This window comes from Schistocerca nitens, chromosome 1, assembly GCF_023898315.1.
Source record: "Schistocerca nitens isolate TAMUIC-IGC-003100 chromosome 1, iqSchNite1.1, whole genome shotgun sequence".
In the NCBI taxonomy this organism is placed as follows: Eukaryota; Metazoa; Arthropoda; class Insecta; order Orthoptera; family Acrididae; genus Schistocerca; species Schistocerca nitens.
In genome coordinates, this window is record NC_064614.1 from 416,055,350 (window position 1) to 416,080,606 (window position 25,257).

Below are 25,257 nucleotides of genomic sequence, written 5' to 3' on the forward strand. Positions count from 1 at the left end.
ACAAGGAGGGAGTAAATTCTATTTTAATTACTGTAAATAATTGTCAGTGTTGTGGCCCTTACATAAATCTGTTATTCAAAGTATGATTTTATTGTTACTATTACTGGCGTGATTGAGACATGTATTTTATGTCTTACGAGATAACACTTTTGTTGTTGTTTCTGCTAAAATCATGTTGTAAGCTTTATCATAATCAGTTGGCTATCATTCACTGCTCAATAATGGCTTCTTATAAATTTCTAGGTAGATTATGATTCTAAACTTTAACACATACCAGAATGCTATTTCTGTTTCCTGGTTAATGAACCAATCTTGCCTTAGATTGTCACCTAGGATGTTTTTCAGTGAGCAGATTAGTTAAGAACTTCCTTCGCCCTTCGTTTGATAGTTTGTCTGAATATATGTGATGACCATCACTTTCATAGGTTTCACTATACCTTCAATTCTTACACAACAGATCCATGTATTTTCCTGCTCATTATTCACTACACTTATTTCCATTAGGCAGCTTTCAATTTTTGAGGTTTTTGCACATTTTAGGTCTATGTTCCATTTCAGTCACATTGGGAATCCATTTTTGAATGAATCAAATGAACTCCAAGTCACTGTACCACCCTGTTTACTTGTTTCTGCGCCAATACATCATAATTTTCAATTCATATAAATTTATGAATTCATTAACTGTTTCAGTAACATTATTCCAGATCCCTACTATTTGTTTCATTCTGGTTGACATTACATATGCATTGTATTTATAAAACAACATTTTCATGAGGCAACTTTAGGAATTATCCAATTTTTACTCCAAAACTGTTTTCAGTGTATAAGATATTTTCAAGTGTCACTGAAGTGCATTAGCACTTGCCATATTATAAATTCATAAAGCATATCATAGTATGCAACACAATCGTAGTCCATGTTTGGATTTTAAAATGAAGCATGTTATCATAACTGATTCTCATTATTGTACAACAGAGTGCATTCTGAGTGAGGACAACTCAATTTCATAATCCTTTGTACAGCCATGGACCCATTACAGGACAGCTGCATATTGACTGTAAATCAATCTAGTTCCACAATTATTCAGTTAAAATTTGTTTTGAGATCATTCACTCCTTGTTGAAATTCTTCTGCAGGCAAAGCAAATGAAACTATATTTTTGGTAAATCAAAACAGTTTTGTATATGATCCATTGGCGTATATTTATTCCTCATACTAATCCAATTGCTTTTGAAGTCCCTACTAAACTTAAACAAAGGAGCTTTGCCCAACTCATTAACAAATATTTACCATCACAGGAAATTGTTGTTGAACGATGGATCTTTTACTTCATAGCAGAGTGCACACTGTTGTGAAATTTCCTGACATTAATGCTGTGTACTGGACCAGGACTCAAACATAGATTGTTGTCTTCTGTAGGCAGTGCTCTTCCCAGTTCAGCTATCAAGGCAAAACTCTTGACCTACAGTCACAGTTTGAAACCCATCAGTACATGTCTCTTACTTTTCAAATTTCACAGAAGCTCTGTTATATCCATTCATTCATTCATTCATTCATTGTGTTCTGCACATCCAATAAACAAAGAGTATCTTTGGAGATCTAGAATGAGAGGGTCTATATTAACAAAAGACAAGTAAAAGGTAGAAACTTAATTTGTGTACTGTATTAACAGTACATTACAGAAGAATGCTGAATATTTGATGGGTAGATCACATAACTAATAATGAGGATTCTGAATAGAATTGGGGAGAAGAGACATTTATGGCACAACTTGACTAGAAGAAGGGATCGGTTGGTAGGACATGTTCTGAGGCATCAAGAGATCACTAATTTAGTATTGGAGGGCAGCATGGAGGGTAAAAATCATAGAGGGAGACCAAGAGATGAATACACTAAGCAGATTCAGAAGGATGTAGGTTGCAGTAGGTACTGGGAGATGAAGAAGCTTGTACAGGATAGAGTAGCATGGAGAGCTGCATCAAACCAGTCTCTGGACTGAAGACAACAACATTAACAGTAAGTCATCACAGTGCACATAATACTATTCACACTTCTGCGAAGTAATTTCAGTCAATTAAATTAGAAAACAAGCAACATCTCTGAAAAGTTTCTGCTTCCTTAGTTAAATTAAGTAGTTGCCATTTATTTTCAATTGGTAGCTTAACATTTTGTTGTTTGCAGTGGCATTTTTCAAAGAAAATAGTTACCTACATCTATAAATACGGAGTCCTATTTACAGTACATTAATTCTTCTCATTCAGATTTATGAAAAATAATGTTACTGACTATATAGCTAACAGAAATTTCAATCTTTGAAGCCAGCCATTCAGATAATTTGTAGAAAGTGTCACTAATTAGGTATGCTTTTTTTTCTTTTCTTTTGAACTGTTAAGGATTCCTGATGTATAACTTGGTATCAGTTGGGAGCATGTTTAATATCTTACACTACAGGTCAGCTGGAACTGAAGATTATTTGCAATAACAAAAACCATTAATGAACAACTGTATTTTGGAGCCACTGTAAGAATTCCAATATCTTAAAAGGGCTTCTCCAACATATATGACTATCTACTCTACACAATATTCTTACTGGTAACTTATGCTGAGTAAAAAATTTAATCATTTTAGGGGCACCAAAGATTACTTTTCAGAAAAAAGTTAAGTAGTAGTTGTATTGGAAAGTGATGTAAGAATTCCAAGATTGTTAAAGAGGATTACAATAGAAGATAATTCATAAGACAACAGGGGTTGGAAAAATGTAAAATAAGTCAACATTCTTGTCTTTGGGTCAACACAGTGAGAAATGCATCTGAGGACAAAGCACACACAACTGAGCTTCTCATTCAGTTTGTATATGTATTGACTCCATTTTAACCTGTTACCCAACTGGATCCCAAGGAATATTACACAGTGTGTTTCATACAGTATTTTACATGTACTTCTGATACTAATTTTTGGTACAGATGGTTGTTTTAAATCACATTATGTGAGTCTTTGTGGGATTAAGGCTTGAACCATTATATGTGAACCACTTGTATGTCTTTTCAGCGACCATCTGAGTTGTGTCTGCTAATGTTGATTTTCAACCCTTGATTGGTATGTTTGTGGTATCAACCAACATTACATTTTTTAACTGAGTTTTAAAGTCACTGAAAGGTTATTTACATAGGTTAAGAACAAGAGTGAGTTCAGTAGTGATCCTTCTGGGACCCCACATTATGTTCCCCAGTTCGATGGATAGTTCCATGTCTGTGATATAGTCTACCCATGACACCCTCTGCTTTCTGTTTAGCAGAATTTTGAAGATACATGAGTCAAACACTTTGCAAAGTCAGAAAATATATGTACAGGATTTTTTTCTTGTTTAGCTCAGCTAGCACTTAATTTGAGAGGTTTTGTATTGCTTACTCTGCAGAGAATCCTTTATGAAAGCCAGTCTGTACTGCTTAGTGTAATAAATTAGTATTTTATCAAAGGCAACTTTCTCACACACTTTTGAAAAACCTGAAAGGAATGAAATATGTCTGTGATTAGAAGTGGCTTGCTTATTCCCAGATACTACAGCATACCAAAATTATGCTTTCACCTGAAACAGATCTGCTTTGGCTTGTTTCTCCAATCACCTCCCACATGTCCACTGTCTGGCCACAAAGGGGTGCTCCTCTCAGGACTCAGTACCACTCAGGACTGGAGCAGCTGAATCACATTCTGTGCCAGGGTTTTGACCACCTCTCATTGTCCATGGATATAAAGAATATCTACCTACCATCATTCCCACCCCTTCCACGGTGGTATTCCACCACCCACTGAACCTGTGAAGTATCCTTGTTCATCCATACCCCGTCCTTGCTCCCAACCCCTTCCATCATGGCTCATATCCCTGCAGCAGACCTAGATGCAAGACCTGCCCATTCATCCTCAAACCACCACCACCACTTACTCCATTCCAGCCACAGGTGTCTCCTTCATATCAATGGCAAGGCCATATGTGAAAGAAGCCATGTGATAAACAAATTAATCTGCAAAGATAGTGCTCCTTTCTACATGGGCATGACAACCAGCAGTTGTCTGTTTACATGAATGGCCACTGCTAAACTGTGACCAAGAGACAATTGGACCCAGTTGCTGAACATGCTGCCCAACATAATGTGATTCACTTGAGTGACTACTTCAGAGCCTGCATCATCTGGATCCTTCCTATCAACACCAGCTTTTCTGAACTGTGCTGTTGGGAACTCTTTGTGCAGTATAGCCTACGTTCCCGTACCCCCTTACCTCAACTTTCACTAGCCCCTGGCCTCCATCTTCCCGGGACCTTGCCTGCTCCCACTCCAGCATTACACTGCCTTTTGTTCCACCACATACTCATTAGCTTTCTACCCTTCTCTACATCTTCCCTTTCCTGGCCCCCTCCCCTGCCCCCCTTCCCCAATCTCATGACTGCACCTAGCAGCCCTAAACTATCCCAACCACATCTTACCCATATGCAACAAGAAGCACTACAACTTCCCCCACCCCTAATCTTCTACCCCTCCCAATCCTCTCCCTATGCTTCCTCTTTATCCTCACCACCCACACCAGATTGCTGCCTGCATAAGGCACAGTTGCAGTTGCAGTTTGCAGTCTGGCTCCAGTGGTTGGAGACAGTGATTGTGTGTGTTTGTGTGTGTGTGTGTGTGTGTGTGTGTGTGTGTGTGTGTGTGCGTGTGTGTGCGCGCGTGCGCACGCGCTCGCATTTTTTACGTTGGAAGAAAGCTTAAATGTATGTCACTCTTTTCATTGTGCCAGCCTATGACCCATCATCTCCTCTATATACAGGGTGGTCCATTGATCGTGACCAGGCCAAATATCTCATGAAATAAGCATCAAACGAAAAAACTACAAAGAATGAAACTTGTCTAGCTTGAAGGGGGAAACCAGATGACGCTATGGTTGGTCCACTAGATGGCGCTGCCATAGGTCAAATGGATATCAACTGCGTTTTTTTAAATAGGAACCCCCATTTTTTATTACATATTCATGTAGTGCGTAAAGAAATATGAATGTTTTAGTAGCTGGACCACTTTTCTCACTTTCTGATATATGGCGCTGTAGTAGTCACAAACATATGACTCACAATTTTAGACAAACAGTTGGTAACAGGTAGGTTTTTTAAATTGAAATACAGAACTTAGGTACGTTTGAACATTTTATTTCGGTTGTTCCAATGTGATACATGTACCTTTGTGAACTTATCATTTCTGAGAATGCATACTGTTACAGTGTGACTACCTGTAAATACCACATTAATGCAATAAATGCTCAAAATGACGTCTGTCAACCTCAATGCATTTGGCAATACGTGTAACGACATTCCTCTCAACAGTGAGTAGTTCACCTTCTGTAATGTTCGCACATGCATTGACAATACATCAACATGATATTGACCTTTTCCGCAATTGGTATATGGTCCATTTTAACATGGGTAATGTATCACGAAGCAAATACCGTCCACACTGGTGGAATGTTACGTGATACCACATACTTATACGTTTGTGACTATTACGGCACCATCTATCACAAAGCAAGAAAAGTGGTCCAACTAAAACATTCATATTTCCTTACGTACTACACGAATAACCTCTCCTTATATCACAATTACAGATAAGGACAGACTGGACAGACTGGCATCAGTCACATGCAAAGTATAATAGTAAAGCATACCAATGATTGTGCAGATGCCAGTCAAATTCTGGATTGAACTTGACTCTACAGAACTGCAAGCATCCTTTGGTCGATTTATAATATATAGCTGGCTTACAGAAGGCGATTGGGAACCTTTTGAGTGAGTTTTGGTCAGTTGAGTATGGCTTACCCGTTTCCCAAGACGCAATGAGCTTTTCAAAATTAATTAATCACAGTATTGTTATACCATGTGGTATTTATGTTTTCATCTTTCAACATAGCTAGTACACAATTACAATTTGAGTTGTTGTTGTGGTCTTCAGTCCAAACACTGGTTTGATGCAGCCCTCCATGCTACTATATCCTGTGCAAGCCTCTTCATCTCCGAGTAACTACTGCAACCTACATCCTTCTGAATCTGCTTAGTGTTTTCATCTGTCAGTCTCCCACTATGATTTTTACCCTCCACATCTTCCTCCAATATTAAAATGGCTTAAAGCTCATAGAAACAAGTAAAATTAATTTATGATTGAGGGTTTCAATGGTTCCAACTACAACATGACACCAGCAAAGATCAATACTCATATAATACTACAGTGTACACAATATGTTAATGTATTTCTTTCTTTCTTGGAGCCTTTGTCCCATGTCATGTGGGGTCATCTGTGTTACTCTTGATTTGGAGTGTTAGTTGCAGAGGGTGGCTAGATGCCCTTCCTGCCACCACCCCCAACCCCCTGGGACAGAATTAGTGTACCCCAGCTGTCTGCGTCTAGTGGAAGACATGGAATAGTGTGAACATGTTCAAATGTCTGCTATTCAGGTAACTGAGGTGGAACGTGAGGACCAGCTTGGTATTCACCTAGCGGGATGTGGAAAACTGCCTAAAAACCACATCCAGGCTGGTCGGCATACTGGTCCTCATCGTTAATCTGCCGGGTGGATTCGATCTGGGGCCAGCGCACCTACCCAAATCCAGGAAGTAGTGCAATAGTGCTCTCGGCTAGCCTGGCGGCTCATATGTTAAAGTATACCATAATTTAAATATATATCCATCTTTCTGGATGATAATCTTCTCATCATCAGATATTAGTTTTGTGATTTTTGTCTGTTCTAGTTTATTATGTGGCCATGCATGATACCTCATAATTTTTGCCAGATAATAAGAGCATCATCATCATCATCATTATCATCATCAGCCGTTATTATCCACTGTTGAGATATAGGTCTCTTCCAGACTTCTGCAGATATTACCTACTTCATCTTTCTACTCTAAGTTTGTTTTACTTCTTTTTTATATTTTTAATCTAAAGAGTTGTTGCATGTTGTTTGGTGATTCAAGAAAATTATCCTTGAGTAAAAGTAGTATTCAGTTTGATGAAAACCTTAAGGTATCATGCACACATGTTATATCTCTAATGTATAAAAGAATGTTCAAAATTTTTGGGAGCACATCCTCTCAGATTTTATGAGGGAAATGATAAATAGGAAAAATGAATTATAGAAATTAGAAAATGTGACTGATAGCAATATTGTGTACACAGTAGGTACATTCTTTTATACATTTCCTACCATGATAGACAATGATAAGTTAGTATGTGGGTTGGCATCACTGCAAAACTCAAATTTAACAATTTGTTAAATTTGAAGTATTTTCTTCTGCCAACAGATGTTGAACCAGTATTATACTCATGGAAAATGATACCATTTCAAGTTTACTTACTGTATTTTTGGTTGACTCCATATAAATAGAGGAAATTAAGTGCCATATTTATGTTTCTTTGTGTATGTACTGCAGTATGATCTTATGTGAAATAGCTGCATAACAAAACATTTAGAATTCTAGCCTTCATTCTATTGTCTTCTATTTTAGTGTGTATATGATCAGTGAGAGTTGGGACAGACTACTTCAGTCTGCTCCAAAGAGGAAACTGCCCTGAAAAGCAGAAATGTGTCACATATAACAAACTAAAATACATGGCAGTATTATTGAATCAATCAAAAAGTTGAGACTTCATTTAAAACTGAAATTTTCTGTAGTTTCTCTAGCCATTTATATTACAGATTCGTGGAAAAGGTCTTGATCTCCCACTGGTAACTCGTGATCATGATTTGCTGAAGTGGGTGGGAGCAAATTCATACAGGACATCTCATTATCCTTATGCAGAGGAAATCATGGACTTTGCAGATAAAGAAGGTTTCATCATAATTGATGAATGCCCTGCAGTGAATATTGAGTAAGTTCAGCAACTGCAATAAATAAAATAATATGCCACATTTTTACCATAAATAACCAGCACTTGGGCATACTGTAGTACCCCATACTTATGTGGTAGGTGAGAATGAGTGATAACCATGCAAGTCGAATTTGTAAAAGTCGAGATTCAATTTTACATATAAATACACACAAATTATGTACAGTTGGGACCAGAGACTAAAGAAAACAATCTAGTTTATAAGAAAAATATTTAATAATGTGTTCAGCAATATAACAAATTATATTACAATACAGTATTATGTATTACAACAATCTATACCAAAGTTATTGTGATACTGAAGGCTTCGTAAAATCCAAGTGTACCATCTGACAGGTCTTTTTTTGGTCACATAAAATTTCCTCTTAGCATACTAATAAATGTTTTATCCTCCTTCTAGTAGCAGAAATGTGTATTTTATTGGAGTCTATTTTTTTCTAGAATTTTTAACCATTTTTCAATTGAGTTAAGGCATTCTGTCAAGTTTGAAGTCACCATTTGATCTTCTGCTTGAACTTTTTTAAAAAGATCTGGTTCTTCAGTGTTTTGCCCTTGCTCATGCACATCAATAAGCTCATCAAGTCTGTCTTTTATCTGCCACCTTTGTCTGACTCTCACCACCACTGCTCTACTAGGGGTGCCAAGGGTGTTTCATTTTCCCACGTAGCAAGTCACATGTGCAATATGTCAGATTTAAATTCCTTGAGGTTTTCCAGAGTTTTGCCATTTTCCCTCAGTTTCTAGTTCAGCACTGTTTGTCTTTTAGATCTAAGGGTTTCCTTGAGGTTACTATCAGGATGAGCAGTTGCGGATGCATGGGCATGAAGGAGCAAGAAGATAATCCAAGTAATCCTACATTTCTTACCACAATTAAATAAATACAATTTTATTGCCCTTGCTTGCCTACTTACACAGTCACACCAGCACAGATATCACTGGCCAGGAGGATGGTGATGACAGCATGACACATGCACCAACTCAGTCCTGAATGAACAGAGAGCTGAATGGTCTCACATACTACCTTTACATATAAAGGGACTCTTACATAAATAAGAATATCTTTTAGAATAGTTATTTTTATACTTGAGCAAACAGCATTACATTTCATTGGTGTTTCCTTTTTGTGACCTCCTTCATTCTACATGTTACATAATTGGCAGAATATAGAACTTTACACTCTTAATATGTCTTTTTCAGAAATTACTCAGATGAGCTACTTGAAAATCATAAGCGTTCTCTAACTGAATTAATCAACAGAGACAAGAATCGGCCAAGTGCTATCATTTGGTCTGTAGCTAACGAGCCACGCACATACTTAAATGGAACGGAGGATTATTATAGGTAAGGAAAGTAGAATTATTATTTCTGTGAAAAACTGAAATTATATTAAAAAAACAGATGATGTGACTTACCGAACGAAAGTGCTGGCAGGTCGATAGACACACAAACATACACACGAAATTCAAGCTTTTGCAACAAACTGTTGCCTCATCAGGAAAGAGGGAAGCAGGGGGAAAGACGAAAGGATGTGGGTTTTAAGGGAGAGGGTAAGGAGTCATTCCAATCCCGGGAGCGGAAAGACTTACCTTAGGGGGAAAAAAAGTTAACAAATGTTTGCTTGTGTCTGTGTATGTGCGGATGGATATGTGTGTGTGTGCGAGTGTATACCTGTCCTTTTTTCCCCCTAAGGTAAGTCTTTCCGCTCCCGGGATTGGAATGACTCCTTACCCTCTCCCTTAAAACCCACATCCTTTCGTCTTTCCCTCTCCTTCCCTCTTTCCTGATGAGGCAACAGTTTGTTGCGAAAGCTTGAATTTCGTGTGTATGTTTGTGTTTGTTTGTGTGTCTATCGACCTGCCAGCACTTTCGTTCGGTAAGTCACATCATCTGTGTTTTTAGATATATTTTTCCCACGTGGAATGTTTCCCTCTATTATATTCATATCTGAAATTATATTAAGTTAGTTACCTGAAAAGATTCATCAAATTAACTAGTGTTCTGGCTTACAAAGTATCATTCACTTGTGACCATAAGCACTGATGTATTGTCACATTTCATCTCTGTAATTTTAAATAACAAACCTTGATGTCATTTTTACTACACAGAATGCACTGTGTGTAAAAAGGGATAGATTTGGAAGTTGCAGCTGTTAAATGAGAACTAGAACTATAATTCTTTAGTATGTCTGTCATTATTGACATCTGCAATAGTGGAAGCCTATCACAAGTAAATAAATTTGTGAAATAATTTGTGCATTCCATGTTGATGCAACTCTTTTGGTACTGACCTGACACAATTTAGGGAAACAATAGAGGATTCAAATCAGGAATGCCAGATGGTGATTGGAAACCTGTTCTCCAAATACAAATCTAGTATTTTAACCACTATACTCTAACAAAAGAATTTAAAAAAATACATGAAGTGAAAACTATAAATCAAGTTTTGAGTATAAATGTTGGCCACTGATTTGTTACTTTCATTCAGGAACAAAAACCCCCCTTTCATTTACGAAATAAAATACATTTTGAAGGAATATCAAAAGATGAATGATGCAGTAAATGATTCTAGAATGCAGTTTAAACTGTTCTGTGAACTGTGACTCAAATCCAGATCACTGCATTTTACAAACATAGCTCTCAAGCTAAGCTAAAGAGTTCCACCACATGGAACAACACAAAGGCTCATTCAACTGGCACTTCTAATTTCTCATAACCCACAGAGAATGCAGTACTAAATTTGCAGGACCTGTAGCATTGGATGGAAGAATGTGTTGAAGAGTGACCAAGCCACATGTGGTTCCAGAATGTAAGTGTGAAAAGCTGGTTGTCTCAGTTGAATGACTGCTCAGTAGCAGGTGAAAGACTAAAATCAATCCTTGGTTAATTTATCACAAACACTCATTTCAGCATTCACTCACTAACAGACTGTGAGATTTTTTATAAAGTCATATAATATTTGAACAATAAATTTGTAGAAAGACTTTTATCAGGTAGTAAATATTGAATATTCCTCTGCTTTGCAAGTCCACAAAAATGAAATGCACTCTGTGATTGCACTATACTGTCAGAAAAACTAAAAACTGATGTCATATCCAAATGCTGCAATACAAAGTGGGAGTTATATGTTCAGAGATATTCTGTTATTGGCATATTATTATCATCTTACGAATGTTAAACAATGTTGTAGGAAAGTTTTTTTGAATTAAGGGAGACCACTCATCAAAAAGCAGAAGCACTTAGTTGACAAGCATGCAAATGCCTTTTTCTCTCACTTTTCATTTAGTCTTCGTATATGACAACTACTCTTTGGACACGATTTTGTTCTGCGGTATTTCATTAATGTAGGCAATGTCCCAAAAACTGCCTGCTTTCCTGAAGTCCACTTGTCAATATGGAATTGTATTAAGGGGAAATCTCCATGTGCTAGATTTATTAAACTGCTGCAAATAATTATACTGCAAAATAAATCTGCTCTTCAGTTCCTCAATTCACAACATACACTTTTCTTCTCTTATTCAGTGGCTGTGGAAAACTCTGTTCAGCCTGGGTAAAAACATATTAGGTTGAAGGGAACATATTTTACATGATATAGAGTGCACTCATATATTGAACAATATTTTTGTGTGTGTTACAGGGAAATAATTGACCACGTAAAAAGTCTTGATACAACTCGTCCAACTACGATTGCACAGGCCCAAGCTTGGGACAGAGATCGTTCAGTAAGTACAAATAACAGAATTTGTGTTTTATGACTGTGATGTACACTTCCTATAGAATTCTTCAATATGAAATAAGTCCTTCAGTTCATCACAAATGGTTCATTAATAGAAAAGTAATGGTGGGGCATGTGTCACATTGGTACCAAAGACTTTACGTAGCTAATGTTTTCATAAAGTAAAATAAGGGAAAATCAACCCCTCACCTACAGAAGATGGAAATGTGATGCATAGACACATGTAACACAAAACATTGTTCACTAGCTGTTAAGCAGTGGCTCTGTTTATTGTGGAAAGTACAAGCAACCACCCAAAACTCTCTACCATGGTCACAAAGTTACTTGCCTCAGCCATAACAGTGTGCATTTGGTGTCTGTGTGGTTGTGTGTGTGAATATGTGTACTTTCTTCTAGAAAAAGAGCCAGAGCTCAAAAGCTTGTAAACTCTGTTTTCTGTTACATGTGTTTATACACCACATGTCAGGCTGCTATAGGTAAGTGGTTGCATTTCCTTTATTTTACATATCTTTTCCCACAGGTATTTCCATTATTGCTATATCATCTTCATAATGCTGCTTTGCTTTTTATTTGGACATGCCTTAGTAGTCAACATAAATGAAATGTTTCAGGAGTACTTGATTTATCATCAGCAACTGTCTTGGAATGATGATAGAGATAAATAAAATTGCAGACTGATTAATCAATAGAGCACCTGTGAAGATAATGGAGACTTTAAAAGATACATTGCAAGACACAAAAATTCCAACACAAAAAAGAAAAAAAATGGACAAACAAACTTCTAACCTATCTCTTATTTATGCTATGCAGAAATATTCCAAGTAATGATAGAAGTAATTGGCAAACTTCACTAGCTCTGACATTGATCTGATTTGCATAATTACATTTCAATACCTTGAGAAGTAAAATAAGGGATACAATTAAAACTGTTCATTAATATTTTCAAGTTGAAAGAAATTACTTTCTTTTGTTATTCAGTTTAATTGTTTTTGACACAGTATTTCCAGTGTTATGATCCTGCTTCCACACTAGATTTCAGGTTACAGTTTTCTAATATGAGGTATTAAATGAAATGTTACAGGCCATTTGTTGCATTTTTCCACATTTTATTTAACAATCTTCTCACTTGTTCCAAAATAAGACACAATTTTATTTTATTTATTTATTCATCTGGGGGATGTCATTTGCATGTTACACACACACACACACACACACACACACACACACACACAGGTTACATATCACTTCAAAATTAATTTTAATTGTACAATAAATTCATTATATTTGATCTTGGTTTAGCAGCAGTAGTTTTTCCATATTCTTGCTTCATGTCTGTTGTACTTCACATAGTTTAAGAATTCTGCCACTGGAAAGAAGCAGTGATCTAATAAGAATGCCCTTAGGGATTTGTGAAACAGAGAAAATGAAGAAATAAATTTCATTTTATGTGGCAGACTATCGTACATTTGTATGTGCTATTTTTACTGGAGATTTTAAAGGCTATTGTCTTTACTGACTGAACATGGAGTTTGTCTTTTTGCATGGTATTAAGTTCATGCACATTACAGTTTTTATTTATCTCTTTGATATTTTTCCTGACATATTTACAATTTTCTAGAAAAAAAATACAGGGGAGAGGGACGATGGAAGACTTCTGAAAGAGAGGCCCACATGAGTCAGTCTGTTTTGCATGTTGCATTGCTCTTGTAGTTCCTTTTTTGGTCTGGAAGATTACTGAGCTAGCAGTTGTGCTACTGCAGAATATAGTTTCATACTGTAGAATACTGTGGAACTGGGCAAAGTATGCAATTCTAAAAGTATGGAAGCTTGCTTTGTGTGCAAATAAGCCTAGGCTATAGCATACTTTTTTCAATGTTGTATACATTTTTGTTACATGTATCTGCCATTTAAAATCATTTTGGAGCCATATTCCTATAAATTTTGTTCCCAGTGAGGGTGTAATTCCACTGTTGTTTACTGTCACATAAGTGTTGCAGGCTTCTTCTTTCAAACAGAAATTAAGCACAGTTGTTTTGGAAGTGTGTATTATTTGTTTATTTCCTCCAAACGAGTCATTTAGCTGGTCTGTAGCTTTATTTATGTTTTCTTGTAGCTATGTTTATGTTTCCCCTGTAAGAAGGGTGCCTGTCATCTGCAAACAAAACATTTAGATGCAATTCTATATTTACACCTAGATCGTTTATATGTTGTTGTTGTGGTCTTCAGTCCTAAGACTTGTAGGATGCAGCTCTCCATGCTACTCTATCCTGTGCACGCTGCTTCATCTCCCAGTACCTACTGCAACCTACATCCTTCTGTATCTGTTTAGAGTATTCATCTCTTGATCTCCCTCTATGATTTTTACCCTCCACGCTGTCCTCCAGTACTAAATTGGTGATCCCTTGATGCCTCAGAATATGTCCTACCAACCGATCTCTTCTTCTAGTCAAGTTATGCCACAAATTTCTCTTCTCCCCAATCCTATTCAATACCTCCTCATTAGTTATATGATCTACCCATTTAATCTTCAGCATTCTTCTGTAGCACCACATTTTGAAAGCTTCTATTCTCTTCTTATCCTAACTAGTTATCGTCCATGTTTCACTTCCATACATGGCCACACCCCATAGAAATACTTTCAAAAACGACTTCCTGACACTTAAATCTATACTCGATGTTAACAAATTTCTCTTCTTCAGAAACGCTTTCCTTGCCAATGCCAGTCTACATTTTATATCCTCTCTACTTTGACCATCATTAGTTATTTTGCTCCCTAAATAGCAAAACTCCTTTACTACTTTAAGTGTCTCATTTCCTAATCCTATTCCCTCAGCATCAAACGACTTAATTCGCCTACATTCCATTATCCTCGTTTTGCTTTTGTTGATGTTCATCTTACATCCTCCTTTCAATACACTATCCATTCCGTTCAACTGCTCTTCTAAGTCCTTTGCTGTCTCTGACAGAATTACAATGTCATCGACAAACCTCAAAATTTTTATTTCTTCTCCAAGGATTTTAATACCTACTCTGAATTTTTCTTTTGTTTCCATCACTGCTTGCTCAATATACAGATTGAATAACATCGGGGAGAGGCTACATCCCTGTCTCACTCCCTTCCCAACCACTGCTTCCCTTTCATGTCCCTCGACTCTTATAACTGCCATCTGGTTTCTGTACAAATTGTAAATAGCCTTTCTCTCCCTGTATTTTACCCCTGCCGCCTTCAGAATTTGAAAGAGAGTATTGCAGTCAACATTGTCAAAAGCTTTCTCTAAGTCTACAAATGCTAGAAACGTAGGTTTGCCTTTCCTTAATCTAGCTTCTAAGATAAGTCGTAGGGTCAGTATTGCCTCACGTGTTCCAATATTTCTATGGAATCCAAACTGATCTTCCCCGAGGTTGGCTTCTACCAGTTTTTTCATTCATCTGTAAAGAATTCACGTTAGTATTTTGCATCCGTGACTTATTAAACTGATAGTTCGGTAATTTTCACATCTGTCAGCACGTGCTTTCTTTGGGATTGGAATTATTATATTCTTCTTGAAGTCTGAGGGTATTTCAACTGTCTCATACGTCTTGCTCACCAGATGGTCGAGTTTTGTCAGGAAAGGCTCTCCCAAGGCCGTCAGTAGTCCTAATGGAATGTTGTCTACTCCCGGGGCCTTGTTTCGACTCAGGTCTTTCAGTGCTCTGTCGAACTCTTCACGCAGTATCATATCTCCCATTTCATCTTCATCTACATCCTCTTCCATTTCCATAATATTGCCCTCAAGTACATCGCCCTTGTATACTCCCTCTATATACTCCTTCCACCTTTCTGCTCTCCCTTCTTTGCTTAGAACTGGGTTTCCATCGGAGCTCTTGATATTCATACAAGTGGTTCTCTTTTCTCCAATTTTCCTGTAGGCAGTATCTATCTTACCCCTAGTGAGATAAGCCTCTACATCCTTACATTTGTCCTCTAGCCATTCCTGCTTAGCCATTTTGCACTTCCTGTCTATCTCATTTTTGAGACGTTTGTATTCCTTTATGCTTGCTTCATTTACTGCATTTTTATATTTTCTCCTTTCGTCAATTAAATTCAATATTTCTTCTGTTACCCAAGGATTTCTACTAGCCCTCATCTTTTTACCTACTTGATCCTCTGCTGCCTTCACTACTTCATCTCTCAAAGCTACCCATTCTTCTTCTACTGTATTTCTTTCCCCCATTCCTGTCAATTGTTCCCTTATGCTCTCCCTGAAACTCTGTACAACCTCTGGTTTAGTCAGTTTATCCAGGTCCCATCTCCTTAAATTCCCACCTTTTTGCAGTTTCTTCAGTTTTAATCTACAGTTCATAGCCAATAGATTGTGTTCAGAGTCCACATCTGCCCCTGGAAACGTCTTACAATTTAAAACCTGGTTCCTAAATCTCTGTCTTACCATTATATAATGTATCTGAAACCTGTCAGTATCTCCAGGCTGCTTCCATGTATACAACCTTCTTTTATGATTCTTGAACCAAGTGTTAGTGATGATTAAGTTATGCTCTGTGTAAAATTCTACCAGGCGGCTTCCTCTTTCATTTCGTAGCCCCAATCCATATTCACCTACTAAATTTCCTTCTCTCCCTTCTCCTACTACCGAATTCCAGTCAGCCATGACTATTAAATTTTTGTCTCCCTTCACTATCTGAATAATTTCTTTTTTTTCATCATACATGTCTTCAATTTCTCCTTCATCTGCAGAGCTAGTTGGCATATAAACTTGTACTACTGTCGTAGGTGTGGGCTTCATGTCTATCTTGGCCACAATAAGGCGTTCACTATGCTGTTTGTAGTAGCTTATCCGCACTCCTATTTTTTTATTCATTATTAAACTTACTCCTGCATTACCCCTATTTGATTTTGTATTTATAACCCTGTATTCGCCTGACCAAAAGTCTTGTTCCTCCTGCCACTGAACTTCACTAATTCCTACTATATCTAACTTTAACCTATCCAGTTCCCTTTTTAAATTTTCTAACCTACCTGCTCGATTAAGGGATCTGACATTCCACGCTCCGATCCGTAGAATGCCAGTTTTCTTTCTCCTGATAACGACGTCCTCCTGAGTAGTCCCCGCTCGGAGATCCGAATGGGGGACTATTTTACCTCCGGAATATTTCACCCAAGAGGACGCCATCATCATTTAACCATACAGTAAAGCTGCATGCCCTCGGGAAAAATTATGGCAGTAGTTTCCCCTTGCTTTCAGCCGTTCACTGTACCAGCACAGCAAGGCCGTTTTGGTTAGTGTTACAAGGCCAGATCAGTCAATCATCCAGACTGTTGCCCCTGCAACTACTAAAAATCCTGCTGCCCCTCTTCAGGAACCACACGTATGTCTGGCCTCTCAACAGATACCCCTCCGTTGTGGTTGCACCTATGGTACGGCTGTCTGTATCGCTGAGGCACGCAAGCCTCCCCACCAACGGCAAGGTCCATGGTTCTTGGGGTTCGTTTATATATAGGAGGAAAAGAATAGATCCGAGAATGGATCCTTGAGGGACTCCAGTTTTAATTATTCTTGCATCTGAAAAATGTGTTCTAGTGCTATAATTTACTTCATACATTACTACTATTTCTTGTTTCCAATTTGTCAGATATGAGGAGAATCGTTTTTATGCAGTGCCTCTAATGCCATACTTTTGGAGTTTTTCCAACAGGATTCTGTGGTCCAAAATGTCAAAGGCTTTACTCAGATCTAAGAAAATACCAGCAGTATTTTGTTTATTAACCAGTGCTTCTAGAGCATTTTGTAAGAAATTATATATGGCACAGGTCATAGATTTATTTTCCCAAAAACCATGTTGAGCATCACCGAAGATTTTGTTCTTATTCAGAAATTCCATTAATCTGTTAAATACATGATTCTTTCAATGAGTTTGGCAAAAACTGGTCTATAGTTTTTCAAATTTGCTATGTCACCTTTTTTATGAATAGGGATCACATTGTCAATTTTAAGATAGTCAGAAAAGGTTCCATTTGAGCAAGATGAGTTGATTATCTCTGCAAGAGGTGTTGCAATGTTCATAATACATTCCCTTCTGATAAAGTCTGGAATACTATCAATTCCTGGGTATGTTTTTCTGGAGGTTTCTTTCGGGGTTGTGTCATAGAGATAGATTGAGTGGAGGCAAGAATTTACTTTATTTTGTTAGTTAATTGGGCTATCTTTCTTATTATTAATTATTAGGTTTTTTGTATTGTCTTCATAGTACTGCCTGAACAGATTTGCAATCTGCTGCGGGTGAGTACTTCTCTTATTGTCACAGTTCAGTGTGATATTTTCCTTTTCCCTATTTACTTCCTGCTTTATTATTTTCCAGATTGCTTTGCTTTTATTTTCTGACTCTGATATAAACTTATTATTGGCCATTATTTTTTGCCGACATATGACTTTTCAACACACCTGAATATATTTTGTTTTATAACCATTGAGAAAAGGGGATATGTTGCAGTTTTTTCTCTAACTGAGCAATTTTCTTTTTGTGTTGCTTGAGACTTTTATGCCTCTTGTAATCCATGACTTTACTTTTAGATCTGTGTTCCTTACCACCCATATTTTGAGAGGAAATACTGTTTCAAAATAATAGTTGAAGATGGCAGAGAACTTTTCAAACTTTTTGTTGGTGTCATGCAACTGAGAAATTTCTTCCGCCGTTCTCTTGATAACAAGTGATTGAATGTTTCTATGCATTGTGTGTTGAAACTTCTTGCAGTCACAGTGCTTTTATGGTTTTGTCTGTGTAGTAAGCAGTCTGAGAGGGTTACCACTTGAGCTTCATTATCACTAAAATTTGTATTTACACATTTTGCAGTACAGGGTGTGTTAACAAATATTTGGTCCACAGTAGCAGCAGACATTTTCGTAATTCTTGTTGGGGTTGTAATTTTTTGCTTTAAATTGAAAGTATCTGTTAGGTTGAACAACTGTTCTTCTCTTCTGCTTATTGCAAGAAAGTCAGTGTTGAAATCCCCACACAGTACTATTGATTCCTTGCCTACATGTGTCCTGTTTAGTAATGTTTAAAGTTTATTGATTAAAGCCTTAAAGTTACCATTTTGAGAGCGATGGATACACACAACAACTGTCTTTGCACCACTGATTTCTACAACTGTTGCTTCAAAGTCTCTTTCTGTATTGAGGAACTGAAAAGTATCAAAAGTTTTTAATTCCAACCCACTTTTAATTAAAATAGCAGTACCTCCATTTTTGTATTTTCTTCTACAGAAGTAGCTTGCAAGTGTGTGTAGCCTGGTATTATGAATGAAGCAATCTGATCTGGCTTTAACCAGTGTTCCGAGATACGTGGAACACTGACAAAATGCATTTTAGTGTTTAGCAAAACCTCAATGTCTGAAACTTTGTTTGTGATTGACTGGACATAGTGGTGGTATATGGAGAGATACTTGTCACTGCAATTTATTTGTCTACTGGATTTTAAATTAACATCAAAATTTCCTAAGGGCATTATTATTACATCACTTATCCCAGTTTTATTTGGAAGGATTCTGTCCACAAAAAATCACCGGTGCAGGTGCTTGGAGTCTTCTTTACTCTCCTTGACTTCTGAATGCTTTCTGCACCCAGGATGTTCATCCATGTGCTGATCTTTAGTGGTGCTGTTGTTGGCTTCTTGCACCCGTCATTTCTTAGCTTGTTCAGCCTTGCTGGCTGCTTCCATTTGATGGTTTTCTGTCTAATCTGGCACAGAGATAAATGACCCACTTCGAGCCATGAGAGATGTCACTTCTGTTACCATGAACTTCTTATTTAAAGAATTAGACACAACACATTTGTTGTTGAGCAGCATGGCTATCGAGATATCCTGCTTCAGGCGTAATTTTTGACCTACTATTTCTAAAATCTTGCAAATAATGAATTTTTTTCCCACTCTTTTGATCTTTCAAGTTCATCTACGAATGTTGCCTTTTTAAATTGTCTACAGATATTTTGAATGTCTTTGTTTGCTTTTCGTGCCTCTTCATTTATGCAGGACCAGTTTGGTACTGTAAGTCATGGCGACGTGCAACTGAAAAAACGATCACATTTGTGATTCTGAATTCAAGTAATCTTTGCTTAAGAGAAATCGTGAGTTCTTTTGTATTGCTGATTGCTATGTCGTATGTTCCAGTGAGGAAAACAGATAAATCATTTGTTCTCAGTTCCTATACTTTTTCACGGTTTAGGCCTACTATAGTCACAGCTTTGAAGTTGGTGCATGGTTTGACAACAATGTTGATTTTGTAAGTACATCAGTAACTTAATTCGGTGGCTATTCCTTGTTCTTGACTATCTGTAAATAGATCAATTTTAGCTGCGCATGTTAAGGGAAGTTCATATGTTTGAAAAACACTATGGCATTGTGGACTGCTATGCTATCTTTTGAACTAATGATAGTAGTAATTGGCAAACTTCACTAGCTCTGACATGGAAGACATCAATGTCCCATTTTGTTGGCTTGCATTTGGCAGATTTTTGTTCAGTCACTTTGTGTTAATTTCCTTTCTGTGGTGCAATACTTTCTTGTTTTAGGCCTATCTCTACTGTACAGTCCTGTTTATCTCCATGTGATTCGCTGTTAACTTCGCCTTTACAGTCCTCATCTGGAAGTAGGCCTACTTCGTATGAATTTTCGTGCTCTAAATATAAACTGTTCACACCTTTTACCACTTTCTGAAAGCTGTTTTTCCTTGAAACTTTATTCCACTTATCTGCAGGGTCCGCGATTTCTTGCGTAGGTCTCGGCGTGTTTTGATGAGACAGTTGACCATTTCATGCTTTAAGTTCATTTATTTCCATTTTTTGCCCACTGATTATGAATTGCACACTTGATAAGCGTTCCCTTAGTTTCACCTTTTCGACCTTAGGGCCTACATTTTCGGCTGGCTTCCTTTTTACCACCGAAATTACCGTTTTTTCGCGGAGGAATACGATGCACTTTGACACTTGCCGCCATAAATTCAGTACTCATTTGAAAAATTTTATGAAAGAGAAATTGAGACAGGGAAAGACAAAAGTTGTTGTTATTACAGAAGGAATTACTTCACAATTTACCTCTTGATGTCTTGATAAATAAACCATTTAAAGTATATATGATAGAAGACTGGAACAAATGGATGATGGCTAAAACCCAACATTAATTCACCATCATGATCTACATAGCACATAGTTCTACATAAAAAAAAGAAGTCTAATATGATTCCTCGCGCCAAGGGCACAACTCCAAAGCTAATACATTTCACAGATATTGATCACAATGCAAATAAATGCAACTTGTACATGTAACACTTAAAACTTACTTTTACTTTAGTTAGTTATTTTCATGTCCCATGGATCATTTTGCACAATAAATCGTCACTTTGTGGAACGAGTCATTTTACACTCATATTACTAATTAATTTGTACATCTATTTGTACTCTAAACATCACCAGATGATTTTTTTTTCCCAAAATGAAAACAAGATATACAGATCAAGTTAGCAATTCTTACCCACCACCTTTTACACATTACAAACATAGAAATTCGTCTATGGAACAGAAGGAGTTGTCAAGTAGAAACGTTCGCTATTTGTTTTCAAATTTTACTTTGCTGTCGGTTAGACATTTTATATACTGGGCAAGTGGTCAAAAAATTGTGTTGCAGCATTGTGCACTCCTTTCTGTGCTAAAGACAACCTTAATGTAGAGTAATGAATGTCATTTTTTTCTTTGAGTATTGTAATTGTGTACCTCATTGTTGGTTTTGAACTGTAGTGGATTATTTACAACAAACTTCATAAGGGAATAAGTATACTGTGAAGCTATAGTCAGAATGCCCAACTCCTTAAACAGATGTCTACAAGATGAACGCAGGTGAGCACCACATATTATTCTTACACATGTTTTGGGCAATGAAGACCTTCTTTCATAAAGATGAGTTACTCCAGAATATTATTCCATGTGACGTTACTGACTGAAAATAAGCAAAATACGTCAACTTACTGATTTCTCTCTCCCCAAAATTTGCTATGATTCTAAGTGCAAATGTGGCTGAACTAAGTTGTTTTAGGAGTTCCAATTATTTATTTATTTATTTTTTTCAATTTAAATTCTCATCAGTGTGGACACCTAAGAATTTTGAAGTTTCCAACCTATGCATTATTTCATATGATGTATTACACTTATCACTGGTGCAGTACCCCCAGAGGTGCAGAACTGAATATCATGTGTCTTTGTGACATTCAGGGTGAGGCCATTCGCAGAAAACCAGTCAATGATAGTTTTGAGAACATTGTTCACCATTTCTTCCATTTCTGTATGTATGCTGGGAGTGATTACAATACTGGTGTCGTCTGCAAAAAGAACTAATTCTGCTTGTTGTATATTAGACTGTAGATCATTTACATATATAAGAAAGAGTAGTGGACCTAAGATTGAGCCTTGGGGAACCCCATATGTGATTAACCCACCCGCCCCAGTCAGAATTATGTCCCTGGATTCTGTTGGTTGAATTACTACTAAGACCACTTTCTGCATTCTTTTGGTTACGTATGGCATGATCCATTGATTGGCTGTACCATCAGTCCCATAAAACTTCCATTTACCTTAGAGTATATTATGATTCACACAATCAAATGCCTTTGATAGGTCACAGAAAATGCCTACCAGTGCTATTTTGTTCCTTAATGCTGGTAATATCTGGTGTGTGAAGACGTAAATGGCATTCTCAGTAGAGCATCACTTCTGAAACCCAATCTGTGGTTTGCTGAGGATATTATTGTTACCAAGGTGAGATACTATTCTAGAATACATCACCTTCTCAAAAATTTTGTAAAATTGTGCCAACGGTGAAATAGGTCAGTAGTTACTGAAGTCTCTCTTATCACCTTTCTTAAAGAGGGGTTTAACAACAGCATATTTTAGGTTCTCTGGAAAAATGCCTGGTGTTAGTCAGACAATATTGGACTTATTATATGGTAACAAATCCTTAGTACTCTATTGGAAACACCATCAAAACCAGAAAAGCTTTTATCCTTGAGAGCATGCATGACCCTCTTAATTTCAGAAGTAGAAGTTGGTGGTACATTCATATGATGCAATTTTGTGAGAATTACTTCTTCAACATATTGATGTGATCTTTCTCTTGAACTCTTGGTCCCTATGCTTTCTACTATGTTTAAGAAGTGATTATTAAATACATTTGCTACCTGTGACTTGTCATTTATAACCCTCCCATTCAATTCAATAGTAATGTTATCCGCTTCTGTGGTTGGTTGTCCTATCTCTTGCTTCACTATATTCCATATTGCCTTAACTCTGTTGTCAGACATATTGACTTCTGATATTATGTGCATGTTTCTTGATTTTGTAATAACCTTTCTTAGTAATTCTGAGTAGATTTTGCAGTGTGCAACTACGACAGGGTCTTTACTTGTTCTTGCCAAAAGACACATTTCCCTTTTCTTTCACAAGATACTTTAATCCCCTTAGTGATCCATAGTTTTTTACATAGATGTTTGATTCCCCTTGATTTTGATTTGATTTATTGATCCATTTTCATCTACAGCTGCACAATGTGCAAGAGATATTTGGATTTTTATGTTAATATTAACAGTTTTACATATACTATACCTTTGTACATAATAACACACATTAATATATCAATTAATGATGAATATGTAAATAAATTTTGTTACACTATATACAGAGAGATAAAATTCAAATGTTGTTCTGAATGAGACTACATTGGGTTAACATAGAAAAATTTAGTTTTGTAGGTATTCATTTACTGTGTAAAAGCAGTGATCAACCAAGTACGACTTCAATTTAGATTTGAAGTGACCAATGTTTTGTATGTGTTTAATGGTATCTGGTAAGGCATTGTATAGTTTGTTTCTAGGATGGGCGAGGCCGTTTTGAAATTTGTGTTGTCATTTTGAACATGTACATCCAATTTTTGTCTTGTATCATAGCTGTGTATTGTGTAATTTTGAGTGATGAGTGGTCTTCTGATTAGCTTATGCAGAAAGCTAATTTCAAATACTGATATGAATTTATCATGGAATATATTAAATTTTATGTTGGCATTTGGTTCTTTATAAATTTCATCTGAGGTTGTTTCTTGTAAACTACTTCAAATTTTCCAAACATCAAAATCAATATGATTATAACAATGATAATCATAATAAGAATGACAATGTATCAAATTACACAAATACACAAAATATGTTTGACCATTTTCAAGTTTAATCATTTCAGTGAAAACAGTTTAGATAAATAAATTTTTTTATCGATACATAAGTGAACATTAAGTTAATAATATCTGCATTGTAGGTACAGACGTAAAAATGTTATTCTATGAGATGTTTATTCAATTGCAATGTGGATTAAATAAGAGTATTGTGTTGTTTATAAAACAGTGAAAGTGTATCAATGACCAGTTTCATTACAAAGAGATGCTACAAATGACTAGTGCTGGCATATATAAACAACTAAATTCTCATATGGTGACAAATTACTATTACATGATCAGAATTGATGGGGCTGAAATAAGGACTTCATTCAATGAAAAATTATGTGATTCTAGGGTCTTTTTTATTAGATAGCATCACGTAAGTGCACCTTTCATTTATTTATTCATTTGTAATTTTTGTTTTCATCAATTAAGAAATGTATATAAATTAAATATAAGAATATTTGCACAAGATTCGTTTGATGGACATTGCAAAATGTGTGATGTAGCTGTTGCAACAGAGTTATCAAAAGAAAAACTGTATCACATGTTAAATGAAGCATTAACAGCTGTTCAAGATGTGGGCCTCAGCTACTGAATACTGACAAAAAGTAAACACGGAAATGAAGTATGATCTTTTCACCAATGTTTGGACTGCTTTACAAAGAACTCACAAGGAGAAGACCTCAGACATGGCCCATCGATTTGGCTTATATTTGGTCACTTATGTAAACCTTAAATGAAGAATTCTAAGATATTTTGGCTCAACGGCCATTCAGTTTTGAGGAAATCTCTCATAAAGTTCATGTTGTGTAATCAACTCAAAATTTATGGAATTGACAGATAATTGAAAACGTCATTTTTCATCATCATATATGGGGTCTGTAAGAAAAGAAACTGTTAAACTGTCTCATGAGGCGAATTTTCTGCAACGTACACTACAAGGAGGGGTCTTGGGGACTCCTATGTTTAAACTGAGATTTAAGGCACAAATAAATTTTAAATTTATGTTTTATAACATTTATTTTTGCGATTGTTTAAGTGTTGTTTGAATTCTCCTTGTTTATTTTGTTGCTTTCTGGCTAAAACTAAATTCCAGGGTTTGAACTTGATCATAAAAATTACACTCAGTAGGTGCAAAGAGAAAGTCTGTAAAACTGACACTCAGTGATAGGATCTACATTTTTCTTTATCATCATTCAGAACACATTTGATTTTAACTAACATTTTAAGTATTTTATTAGAGCAACAAGAAGATCCCCATTCAGTTGCACAACTATGATCACTGGCTAACAACACTGGCTATTGTAAAATAGTCATCTTTTTTGTCTGTTTCTTGATTTATATCACTATTGACTAGAAA

General features: G+C 36.4%; 1 protein-coding gene across 1 annotated transcript in view; it reads left to right on the forward strand.

Annotated features, from left to right (window-relative positions):
* Window positions 1–25,257, forward strand: part of LOC126249947 (beta-glucuronidase-like) — a 154,319-nt gene that overhangs the window by 110,187 nt on the left and 18,875 nt on the right. Inside the window, exons 8-10 of the mRNA XM_049951519.1 lie at window positions 7,729–7,901; window positions 9,117–9,260; window positions 11,553–11,637. Of these exons, the coding sequence (XP_049807476.1) occupies window positions 7,729–7,901; window positions 9,117–9,260; window positions 11,553–11,637 (402 nt within the window). The remainder of the gene's footprint in view (window positions 1–7,728; window positions 7,902–9,116; window positions 9,261–11,552; window positions 11,638–25,257) is intronic.